The sequence below is a fragment of the Elgaria multicarinata genome, chromosome 13 (genome assembly GCF_023053635.1).
Source record: "Elgaria multicarinata webbii isolate HBS135686 ecotype San Diego chromosome 13, rElgMul1.1.pri, whole genome shotgun sequence".
Classification (NCBI taxonomy): domain Eukaryota; kingdom Metazoa; phylum Chordata; class Lepidosauria; order Squamata; family Anguidae; genus Elgaria; species Elgaria multicarinata.
This window is the reverse complement of record NC_086183.1, coordinates 26,098,708-26,111,633: the sequence shown is the minus strand read 5'-3', so window position 1 is coordinate 26,111,633 and position 12,926 is coordinate 26,098,708. Positions and strand designations below refer to the sequence as shown.

The window sequence follows — 12,926 nt, the reverse complement described above, 5'->3', positions numbered from 1 at the left end:
TGTCTGTTGTGACCAAACCCACACACATCCCACCAGCACATGCAGATACACATTGCAGAATTGAAATAGATCATTAGTGAGCCACGTTGCCTGTCCCTTGGATCCATTGAAAGCAAGAGACTGAATTCACTGCAGTTAGTCACCAGGGTCAGGCCCAGGATATAGAGATAACCAGAGCTATAGAAAACAATAGGTCCATTCAGACGACAATGAGGGCTCTGTGATTAGCTTCACCATGCTTCTCTGTGGATAGCACTAACCACAAGCCATACGTTTGCACACTACACCATTAACGCTGTCCGGTTCCTGGTTTCCTTAATCACATGCTAACCACAAAGCAGTTAGATGAGCACATGAGTCCTCCGAATGCTCCGCCCCATATCCCATCAGCCCTTGCACTAAGAGAGTTGGTAGTTGTGCAATTTAGACTATTTACTGCTAGCTCTATGATTTCAGTCCCTTAATCACAGGTGCGTGTCAGATGACACCTTAAGCCAAAATTAGTGCCCCTAACCCCACTGCAGAGCAGGGTTAGTGAAGCCGACCACAATGTGATTAGCGGAGGCACCTGGTTAAGGAAAATGCATTTCAGACGACACCGTTAACCCTCCTGCTAAACCAAAACCCCTTAACAAGCATGGTTAACGGTGTCGTCTGAATGGGGGCCACCCTGTTCCTGAACCCAGAGATTATTTTTTTTTAAAAAAAAATTACAAGTGCTCAATTTCCTTTGCTGGTAAGCCTGGTGTTTATTTCAATCTGAGTTGAGAGAAACTGGGGTAAGGATAATTGAATGACGAGTTGTTGCGATCCCACACAGGTGCCTTTTACGAGACTATCTTCCGAAGCAGGAGCCCAGAGATGGTTGGCAGGAGGAGCCCAGAGAATTGGGACCCCCTGCTAGGAATACCTGGCATACATTTGGCCTTCAGAACTTTGCTTCCCAAAAGAGGGGAGCGGGCATGGTTTATTGATTCACAGGCAGAGAGAGAAGTGCAGCCCTTCAGGAAGTTCTCCACCATTTCCCCATCTGGAAATGGAAAACAAGAAGGGTCATCAGGGGTTGTCTTTTAGCTTCATCACACCAGGGTTATTCTGTGCAATCACTGTGAATAGCGTGCAAAGGACCCTGAAGTTTTCCAGTTTCTAATCTGCTTTGACTGTGAAGCACTCCCAGGCATCCTGCTTTAATTGTGCTATAAAGCCAAAAGAACCGACCCATTTTGCTACCTGTTTAGGAGCGAATCATTTGTTGTTTTCCGAGCAGCCACTGGGGGCGCAGGGGGAGGATTTGATATGTTTAAAGTACGTTCAAATCAAACAAATGCTTACATCTGCATAAGCTTTAAAGATAAAGACATCAAAATTGGCACAGTGATAGATATTAAGGAGAGCTTTAAGCATACCAAATTTGAATTGGATTGGGTCAACCGTTGATTTTTTTAATGATTTTTCTACTTTTCCCCCCTTAAACCCTTTTCCTGGTATGCAAAGGATCTTAGGAGCGCTGCCGCCCGGGGTGAGATTTAGCTAACAACAACAGCAGCAGCAGCTTTACGCTGTAGGGGATAATTCGAGGGAAACAAGTACGTGGGGTGAAGCCCAGAGTTGTCCATAAATGCTCTGCAAATAGGTCAGTCTAGCCATTTTGAAAGGAACCCTCCCTGCCTTTGCCATACAATAGGGCTACTCTTGAGGAAAGGAGGCACATTTATTTATTTATTTATTTATTACATTTTTATACCGCCCAATAGCCGAAGCTCTCTGGGCGGTTCACAAAAATTAAAACCGTAATAAAAACAACCAACAGGTTAAAAGCACAAATACAAAATACAGTATAAAAAGCAAAACCGGGATAATGTTCACATGTCCTTGAACTATTTCCATTCATTTGAAAGGGGCATTTTCAGGGGAACTTCCTGCAGCACGGGCCTCATCCGCCTCAGGTCTGACACTCACTCTGCCACCCTTTGGGGGTTTTTACACTTTGATTTTCATTTATTTACTATCTTTCTTTACAATATTTATAACCCCTTTATATCTAAAATAGATTCCGGAGCGGTGAACATAGGAATAAAACAGTCAAAAGATAAAAAGATTAAAACAGCAAATTTAAATTGTTTAATTTAAAACAGAATAACGACAAAAACAGTGGTGTGGTCAGTTGAGGAATGCTTCCTGGGAAAGAACTGTTTTCAGGAGGCACCAGACGCAGCCTAGTGTTAGCTCCCTGTGGAGGACCCCAAAAGGGCGGGTTCCCTTGGTTCGCTGAGTGGTGGTCAAAGACTCTCAAGACACAATTTCTCTCATTTTAGAAGAGTTTTATTACGAGCAGCCTGCAGTGCTGCAAGGTGGCAACATCTAGAGCAACCTTCCTCAACTTGGGGCGCTCCAGATGTGTTGGACTACAACTCCCAGAATTCCCCAGCCAGCTGGCTGGGACATTCTGGGAGATGCAGTCCAACACATCTGGAGCGCCCCAGGTTGAGGAAGGCTGACCTAGAGGATCTGAAGGACTGCCCACTAATTGCAGGCAAAGCTAACACATTTATGGGGTCAGTTCCCCTTAGAGACAACGGCAGAACCTCCCCACCAATCATAATACAGTTTTGCAATACAGTAACCAATGAAAGACAAGGCATTTATGCATGTGCAGAGTGCAAATAGTTCTAAGACTAGGAAAACAATACATAGAAGGGTATTGCAATCAGTTAAGCAACCAGACCTCCCATCTGTTTTCTTTTTGCAGGTTAGCTTGCATTGAAAGGATCGCACTCCACGCTCTAACTGCTCCTGTTGAGACACAGTCCTGTGACATGTATTTCAACATAGACCGTTAGTTTGTGAAAGTGGTAGCATTCTTAAGATGTGTTAGTTACACTTATGATTTATAATGAAAAGGCCAGAGCAGTTTATTTTCTTATACCTGTGGGCATAGGTAAACAGACCACCCATCTTGATTTCCTCGACAACCCGCCTGACCTCCAAGGGCAGGGAATTCCAAAGAGAAGGGGCTACCACACTAAAGGCTCTTCTCCTGTTGGACTCCAGATGGTCCATGGGTTATTTATTTATTTATTTATTTATTTATTTATTTATTTATTACATTTCTATACCGCCCAATAGCCGAAGCTCTCTGGCCGGTTCACAAAAATTAAAAACATTCAAAATATAAAACAGCAGTATTAAACCATACTATAAAATACAATATAAAAGCAGCTCAACCAGATAAAAACAGCAGCAATGCAAAATTACAAATTTAAAACACCAAATTAAAATTTATTTATAGACTGTTAAAATGCAGGAAGAATAAAAAGGTCTTCACCTGGCATCTAAAAGCATATAATGTAGGTGCCAAGCGAACCTCCTTAGGGAGCTCATTCCACAGCTGGGGTGCCACAGCAGAGAAGGCCCTCCTCCTAGTAGGCACCTGCCTTACTTCCCTTGGCAGGGGCTCGTGGAGAAGGACCCCAGAGGATGACCTTAGGGTCCGGGCAGGTACATACGGGAGGAGGCGTTCCTTTAGATAACCTGGCCCCAAGCCATTTAGGGCTTTAAATGTTAATACCAGCACCTGGTGGTTCATGTGGAACCACCAGGAGCAGGCCCTCTGATGACCTTGGTGACCGGGCAGGTTGGTAAGGGAGAAAGCGCTCTCTCAGGTATCCTGGTCCCAAGTTGTTTAGGGCTTTGTACACTAGTCTGAACACATTAAACCTGGCCTGGTAGACAATAGGTAGCCAGTGTAGTTCTCTCAACAAAGGAGTTACATGCTGAAAGCGGGCAGCTCCCGACAACAGCCGAGCTGCTGCCTTCTGCATTAGCTGCAGCTTCCAGAGCAGCCTTAAGGGCAGCCCCACACAGAACATATTGCAGTAATCCAGTCTTGTATACAATCCATTTGTACCCTGCCCAATAGATGGACAGTTCATGGAAGGGAGGCAAAGCCATAAAATACAAGAAAATTGAAGCACGATGGAACACAAAGTAAAGCAGCCAAAGTAAAGCCTAGAGCAGAGGAGAAGAGCAATACAAGGGTCTAAAAGGTAAATATAGTTTTGTTTTTTAAAAATGGAGGAACAAAAAGGGAGGGTGAAAAGATCTTCACCTGGCACTGGGCTGATCATAACGCAGGGTCCAGACAATCCTCTCTGGAGAGGGCACTCTGCCATTCAGGCGCCACCACTGAGAAGAGCCACCTAGCTCCACTCATAAGTAACCAAAATCTACCACCTGCATTGGCCATTTAAACCATATTTTGCAGAAGATAGTCATGGGAGTTTGCTCTGTCTCCCCATCTATTTATTTTTATTTTTTTTACATTTATGTCCCGCCTTTTTTCCTCCAAGGAACCCAAAGCTGCATACATAATCCTCCTCTCTATTTTTATCCTCACAACAACAGCAACCCTGTGAGGTAGGCTGGGCTGAGAGTCTGTGACTGGCCCAAAGCCACAAACTGGGATTCCACGGCCGAGCGAGGACTAGAACCCGGATCTCCCGACTCCCAGTCCAACACTTTAGCCACTACACCACGCTGGCTCAGATGCCAGATGCCATTCCAGTTTAAATCAATCCACCTACAAAATAGGGAAGAACTCAAAGACAAATTGCATATGAAGTGATACTTACTAATAAATGACAGTGTGATCAAGGAAAGGCAGTATTCATCCACTCCAGAACATTTCACTACCTGTGTCCCGCATGCATCTAGTCCTGACGAAGACCAACAAGAAGAACATTCCAGTCCATTGCTTATATGCTCTTTGGGTCCCATCATAACTGAAAACAGGGGGAAAGGATTAATGGTCAGCTTGAGAAATAGAGTACAAGGTAATACAGGGGAGGCATCAGTGCCAGGTTCTGGAATTAAAGACTTCATGGAAAATGGAGGGCTTGAGGACAGATTAAAAAGAAGTAACTGATGTGGAATCACATAGACGGACCTGTCTACCAACTGCAGTTTCTCTCAGTTTCCACTCTTGAATTGTTTATCTTGAATTCTGAGACATTCTCCAGTCTGAAGTCCGATTCATCCTGAGCTTTGCACATTTTTTGGGTTTGTGTTTGCATGAAAATTCCTATGCAGTTTTGTGCACATTTCTCCCATGGCATTTTTTTTTTTGCCTAATATGCACCATTTTTTGCAAGCCGTTTCCCTAATAAACTGCACCTTGGAATGTTGTTTCCCCCTAGGATGTGCATTTTTGTACACATTGTTGGGTTGGAAGCCCCCATTGCAAAGTTTGGAGACGCTGAAATTTTGAAGGATAGTAGAGTTCACATCGTGGTTTGGATGTGTGAAATGGGCAAACCAAATGGGAATGCAAACTAGGGCGGTGCTCTGCTCCGTTTCGGGTCGTAGAAGCAGCCTGATCCACCTCTGCCAAAGGCGGATCCAAATCGGGTCAGGGGAGCTGCGGATCGAGGTGAAGCGGTTTGTCTCCATCCGGAGCTCTGAATGCAGGTAAGGGGAGGGGAGGGGGCTCACCTGGAGGAGGAGGCACAGTCCATGTGGTGACGGTGGCAGAGCCAGGTAAAGGGGCAGGGGGGAGGGGGGCTTACCTGCGTCCTCCGCGGTCCGTTGCCGGCTTCAACTGAGGCCTGGGCCTCAGTTGAAGCCAGCGCCGGACTGCAACGGAGGCAGGTAAGAGGGGGGAGGGGGCTTACCTGGCTCCGCCACCACCACAGTCCATGCAGCGACGGCGGTGGAGCCAGGTAAGGGGGCAGGGGGGAGGGGGGCTTGTTCGGCTCCTATTTTGTCTCCCATTCTCCACTTACCTGCCTCTGCTGTCCACCATGGAGGCAAGTAAGTAGGGAAGGGGGGCAAAATCTCGATCAGCCCCTCCGGATCTCACTCCGTGGAGCGGGGGAGGGTCTGATCGACCCGAAGCAGTTCGGGCCCAATCCGGAAGTTCCGGATCAGGCTACGAAGCTGTTCGGGGGGTCCGTGCACAGCCCTAATTCAAACCAATCGAAATGCAAACCAAACGAATTTCTTCCCCATCCTTAGTGTTCTTTGACACTGAAACCTCAACGACGCAACGTTGCAGAAAGCCCAGAGGAGAAGAAAGCAGAATACAGGGAGATGAACAAGAGGAAATCATATGAGAAGGAGCACAATGGAAGTACACCAAGGAGCTATATACCTACACAGAGGAGAGATTTTAAGGCAGGCGTCCCCAAGGCAACAGGAAAATACTGCGCGGTAGGTTTGTCCTCTTCCTAAATCGAGGCGTATTTGAGGGAAAGCACAGGCTCCTGCAGATACACATTCTTTCACAATACTGTGAACTGTTTTTCCATCTGTGGTATAAGTGAGGAGAAAGAGTTTTATTCTATGACTAGCAAAATTCTCAGTATGAAGTAGGGTGTGTTTCGACTGGCGAATGTCTATCGCATGGACTCACGGGGTCTCTCTCAGAGATGGGTGGTGGAATAATCCCCACTTGGAAGGAGTTAACTAGGATCTCTGCCTCCAACGCCAGCAATCCCAGCCACTAAACATGAGTCCTGCCCCTACTTTCTACGTAGACCATACAGTATGGTCCAATAACAGGTCCAGCTTATATGCACTGAATACACAGCACATTCCAAACCATTCAGACTTCCTAATCAGGTGTGTGTGGTGTTAGTGGCAAATTCTGGGCTGTATCAGATGAAACTACTTTTAGAACTCCTTCCAGCGATGCTGAATCCTGCCTTATTTCCCCACAGCTGTGTGCAGGGATGGATTTGGAAGGGTAAATAAAAATGTGTCGGTGTCTAGTTCCTGACGAACATTTTTTTTGCACGTCCTTGGACACAGCCTGTCCTGAGCTCTGTATTTGGTCATGAGAGTGTAACCCAAATTTATGAAATAGCTCTTAAAGAGACCGATGCTGCAATTTCAAACTCCTCGGAGCAGTATCTGGTAGGGATGTGCTCCGCTTCTAATCGGACTGGTGAATTAGAAGCGGAGCAGGGTGCTTCGCCTCCCCTTAAAGCGGAGGCGAAGAGGATTGGGGGGCCGGCGGAGCGTTGCGAAGAGGATCGAGGTGAAGGCGGATCCTTCGCCTCGATCCGGAGCTCCGCCAGAAAGGTAAGTGGGGTTTACCGGGCCCTGCCGCTGTCGCTGTCGCCCATGCGGCGACAGCGGCAGGGCCTGGTAACCCCCCCTCCCTCCTCTCCCTTACCTGCGTCCGTCCGCGGTCCCTCGGCTTCTTCAATTGAGCCCGCGGCTGAGCCACGGGCTCAATTGAAGAAGCCGAGGGACCGCAGACGGACGCAGGTAAGGCCCCCCTCCCCCTTGGTCCCTTACCGGGCTCTGCAGGTAAGGGAGAGGAGGGAGGGGGCCTTACCTGGCGCCACTCCCCTCCACTGCGGAGCTCCGATTCGGAGCCGGAGCTCCGCGGCGAAGAGGAGCGGACTATGGGCGGAGCGGCGCGGGGTGGAGCAGGCCTGATCTGAAATTTTCGGATCGGCCCTCGGGGCAGATCGGGGGGTCCGTGCACACCCCTAGTATCTGGTCCAAACTGATCACTGCCAGGCAATTCCCACCCTTTCTTTTCCAAGAGCTCACCTGCTCCATTCATTGGCAGAGATGTTGCAGTGACTGAGCCTTGTTGGATACTTTGGGACATCATCCATTTAGAGATGGGCAAGATTTTTGTTTCGGTTCAGTTTTGAGGAGAAGTTAGCAAAATTCACAAAGTTCACATTCGAGACAAAAAGAACTTGAGATCTCAAAAAATATGAATGTGGAAGCAACTGCGTGCTTAGCTCTTAAAGGTCTGGGTTCGAATCCCTGTGATTTTAACCATGTTAGTGATGAATTAAGGTTGCCACCTCTCTTTTTTTTCTGACAAGCTCTTCGTCTTTAACAGCTACCTGGCAGGGCGGTATAGCATGGTCCTCTCCCTACTGGGAATAACTCTCCCTTTGGAGTTTGGCCAATGCAGATTGGTGAGACTGAAATTCTAAACCTCTCAAAAAAAATGTTTCAGTTTGTTTTAGACCAGAATTTACCAAACTTTGTGAAATTCTTCATGTACAGGAGGGGAAAAACTTGTGAATTTAACAATTTGATTGCAGGTGGAAGTGAAACTGGAAAATTCACTGACCCCTGCGTTCATTTCCGTGAATAGCAAAAGCCAAACGCAAGCAGTGTAACTGAACTTCTTTGACATTGAATAGTTTTAGTTCAAATGAGAATGAATACATTATTCAACTAGCTTACTCCATTGGAGTATTGCTGATGCTAATATGAGCCCAGGGGGTGGGGATCTACACTACTGCTTTAAAGCGCTTTATAACAGTTTTGACAACTGTTGGGGCCCAGGACACACTGCATATACAGGTTTCGAAACGTTTTAAAGCGCTTTAAAATCAGTAGTGTAGATCCCCCCCAGGACCAAACCAGTACTTGATTCAAGCAGTAGCTCTTACATTGACATGCCTCGAGACCTGTGGAATATCCACAGCCATGATATGGCTTAGACTCCCTCCCACCTACTATAAGTATGTCGAGCATATCCAACGTGACATATATCTTTGTCAGGAGCGCAGGTCCTCACAGTGCCATTACATGTGGTACCAGTGGAATAACAAAATTCACAATCCAGAGAAACACCTGCAAAATGGAAGGGGGAAAAAGCCAGTTATAATAATAATACCAACGTTCTTGACTTATACATGCTTAGTAGTGGTAGTGTGAAGGTGAAACTAGATTTGAGTATACATTTCTGTTCCCTTGAGGTTTTTACCTCAACAGTAAAAGAAATGGGGGGCATAAGAAATTGATGCTGAACTGTTCTCCTTCCTCTGGTCACAGCATCTAAAAGATATTGTAGTAGAGCTGGAAAAGATGTAGGAAAGGGCAACTAAAATGATCAAGGGGCTGAAACATCTCCCCTGTGAGGGAAGGTTACAACAACTGGGATTGTTTAGCTTGGGGGAAAAGAGGCTGAAGGGAGAAATGCTAGAGGTGTACAAAATGATGCATGCTGTGGAGAATGTGGAGAGGAACACTTTTTTTTCACCTCTCTCAGTGGGGTCATTCAAGACAGATAAAAGGAAGAACTTCTTCACACAGTGCATAGGTAAACTATGGTCATCAATTTGGATGGCTTTAAAAGGGAGTTAGATAAATTCCTGGAGGAGAAGGCTATCAATAGCTACTAGTCCCGTGTCGTGTTTCCCAGAAAACTCCTGTTTTCAATGGGAGGCAAATGACGAGGCTTGCTAAGTAATCCACAAAGCTTTTATTAAGCAACAAACATCTCTTCCACCTGAAGAGAGTCTAATCTCTTGGAAACTTTCCCCTAGGCAAAACTATGCAAACTAAGCGAGACAATTGTCTGCTCAAGAAGAATAGGAAGCCCCTTCCCAAACACCCGTAACTTCAGAGAGCCTTTTGCGGAGGCAGGTTCTGGCACAATCCTAGTTGGGTCGACTTTCTCATGCCTTCCTTCCACTTTCCGGCGGACCCTAGCATCAGCTAGCTTTTCGGCACGCTCACCTCCAGAAGAAAGCTCACTTCCCATGGAGTGTGTAGGATTTGGCCTTGAGGAGATAAGCTCTGGAGAGGGCTGGCTCCCAGCTGGGGAATCACTCGTGAGAGCTGCCTCCCCCACTGGTACAGGCTGGCTGGTGTCTGGCACCGCCTCTTCTAGTTCTGAATCTGATTCTGATTGATTACCTGGAACACCGTCTCCCAAAACAGTAGCAGTAGGGTTAGACATGACATCCTGATGGCTATGTGTTACCTGCAGTATCAGAGGCAGTAAGCCTATGTGCACCAGTTACTGGGGAACATGGGTGGGAGGAGGATGTTACACTTATGTCCTGCTAGTGGGCTTCCCGTGGCAGCTGGTGGGCCACTGTGTGAACAGAATCCACTCTGAAGGGTAAACGTAATAACTAAATAAATAAATAATAATCCCCAAATTTAAGTGAAACACAGCACTTTGGGTGTATCAATCAATCATCCTGTAGCCATGCCAATAATCTGACACCAGCATGGATCTGGTCCATTGTATCTCAAAGGAACAATTTTCCAACAGGTTACCAGCCTCTACTTACCTGTCATTAGTAGCACAAAGAAGAGCAAAAATCCTAGAATAGCCAGCATGGTGATGGGGAATCCATAAAACTCTCTCCACGGTGAAACATGTTCTCTGGTTCAAAGAGCCTGTCATGACATCCAGAGGAAATGTGCATTCCAAGTGGTAACTTAACCACAGTTTGCATGTAAATAAGAGCAGGGCAGATAAATGCAAACATTCCTAACCATCTTTCAGATTCTGTTACACAACCATTAAACTTTGCAGGAATGTTCTCATTGAGGTACGTTTCTGAAAAACAATGTTCAGTACTTGAAAATCCAAATGTTAACCCTTTAGTGCCCACATTTAATAAATAAATGTAGTCCTACTGTTTTAAATCTGCTATTGCATTTTAAATCTCTGCACTGCTACTAGGTTTTACTGTGGTTACATTTTTACACTGTAGTTTTAAGCGATCATGTTTTATATTGTATTTTATGCTGCATTTGGGGGGGGTTAATTTTTGTGAACTGCCCAGAGAGCTTTGGTTATTGGGTGGTATAGAAATCTAATCAATCAGTCAATTCATCAATAACACAATCAGATGGCAGAAAACCATGATTTTTGTAGTAACCAATCTGATGATGACTTTGCCACCTTTCATACTTGGTATGGGGCACATCAACTTGAAAGCCCAACATTTCACTTCAAGTAGTCAGTGCTAGCCATAGAGCTGGCCATCCTTCTCACCTTTGTCCAACCATTTAGAGAAGCAAACTCCATATTGTACTGCAAATCACTACCTGAGACCAAGACCTTTTTATTTATTTTTCTTTTAAAAAGAAAAAGAAAAACTTGTGGTGAATTAGGGACATATAATGTATTTTGGGTGGAAAATGCATCTAAAAGCAGCAAATGAATTTGACAGAATATAACAGCAGCCACAATACCCTTTGTGACATTAATATGATTTTGGCTACAAGAAAGAGTCCGAGAACTAGAGGTTGGGAAAAGGGGGTGGACATGTTGATCACTCTATGCAGGCCATGGGGCAGGAAGAGTTTGAGAAGTGGGTTGTGTTCCATTACATCAGCTTTCCCCAACCAGGTGACCTCTAGATGTGTTACACTGCAACTCCCAGTATCCCCAGGCACCAGCATAGCTGGATGGGAATGTATGGAGTTGTGGTACAACAACTCTGGCTAGCTAGTGGATGCTGAAAGTTGTAGTCTACTGTTGTAGTCTACTTCTACTGTTGTAGTCTACTTCTACTGTTACTTTCTACTGTTAGTTTTTCCCTACCCAGTGTCTGCTTACCCTACCCTGTACCTGTTTGCATTCTCTTCCCCTCCTTATTGTTTTACTATGATTTTATTAGATTGTAAGCCTATGCGGCAGGGTCTTGCTATTTGCTGTTTTACTCTGTACAGCACCATGTACATTGATGGTGCTATATAAATAAATAATAATAATAATAATAATAATAATAATAATAATAGTCAATCACATCTTGAGGACAACAGATTGGAGAAGGCTACATTACCTGATATCAACAGGACTAACTGCCACTAATAAGCGACTTATGAAATGCCTTCATGTTGATTTAATCTAACTAAACCCAGTGTGACTGCATTTAAGCTCATGTTCAACCTACCTCCAGTAACTGTCAGATGGGGCTCTATCTAGCATTCCATTTCATTTAAAGGGAAACTACTTTTATTATAAGAACATGTGTAGAGCTATGCTGGACCAGACCAAGGGTCCATCTAGTCCAGCACTGTCCACATAGTGGCCAACCAACTGTCAACTAGGGACCCACAAGCAGGACATGGTGCAACAGCACCCTCCCACCCATGTTCCCCAGCAAGAGGTATATATGGGCTTACTGCCTCTGATACTGGAGGTAGCACATAGCCATCAGGAATGGTAGCCATTGATAGCCTTCTCCTCCAGGAATTAATCCAACCCCCTTTTAAAGCCATCCAAATTGGTGGCCATCACTACATCATTTAGTTGTGCAAAACTTACCAGAATATATATATATATATATATATATATATATATATATATATATATATATATTAAAACAACAACATTTTATATATTTCTGATTTCTCTTCAGCCTCTACTGCTTAGCAAACTTTTGGAGGAAAATGGTGGGATATAATAAATAAAAATAAATAAACCAAAAATAAAAATGCCAAGAGATCCATTATGGATCTCTAGTGTAATGTGTTGCTTGGCTTTTGGAACCATTGAAAACGATAGTTGCCAGGATTAAGAACTTTACAAAATTTAAGCTAAGGAAAACGCCTTTCTGACATGCAAATCAAGTACAACATTACCATACAATCAGATTTCTTTTGTTTTAAGACTGGTCTTTATTTTCACAGAGGAAAACAGAAAAGAAAATCCATCAGGATGTCCAAACTGAATTCAGAGGAAGCAGAGAATGAATACAATGGAGGTTTCACTGGAGGCAGAGTTGATGCAACTTTGGACCAGCTGAAATTTTTGGACTTTTTTCAAAGGCAGGCCTATGTATGATGCATTGCAGTAATCCAAATGAGAGTTTATCAGAGCATGAGTGACTGTATGTAGGTTATCTCTGTCCAGATAAGGACTTAGTTAATATATCAGCCTAAGCTGATAAAAGGTGCTCTATGCCACCAAGTCCACCTGTGCCTCTAGTAACAGATCTGTATCCAAGAGCACCCCCAAAACTATGAGCTTGACCCTTTAGGGGGAGTCCAACCCCCTCCAGAACAGGTTGAACATCACCTAGCCAGGTAGATGAACCATCCATAAATGGTACCTCCATCTTGTCTGGAATGGCATAATTCCCAAGAGACAAAGTAGCATCACCTTCTGGAATCAGCAATCCAGGTAGGAGCAGAACCAC

General features: G+C 44.9%; 1 protein-coding gene across 1 annotated transcript in view; it reads right to left on the bottom strand.

Annotated features, from left to right (window-relative positions):
* Positions 1 to 827: 827 nt before the first annotated feature.
* The window catches only part of LOC134408395 (phospholipase A2 inhibitor gamma subunit B-like), a 30,552-nt gene continuing 18,453 nt past the window's right edge, over positions 828 to 12,926 (bottom strand). The window contains exon 6 of the mRNA XM_063140653.1: positions 828 to 1,030. Within this exon, the coding sequence (XP_062996723.1) occupies positions 828 to 1,030 (203 nt within the window). The remainder of the gene's footprint in view (positions 1,031 to 12,926) is intronic.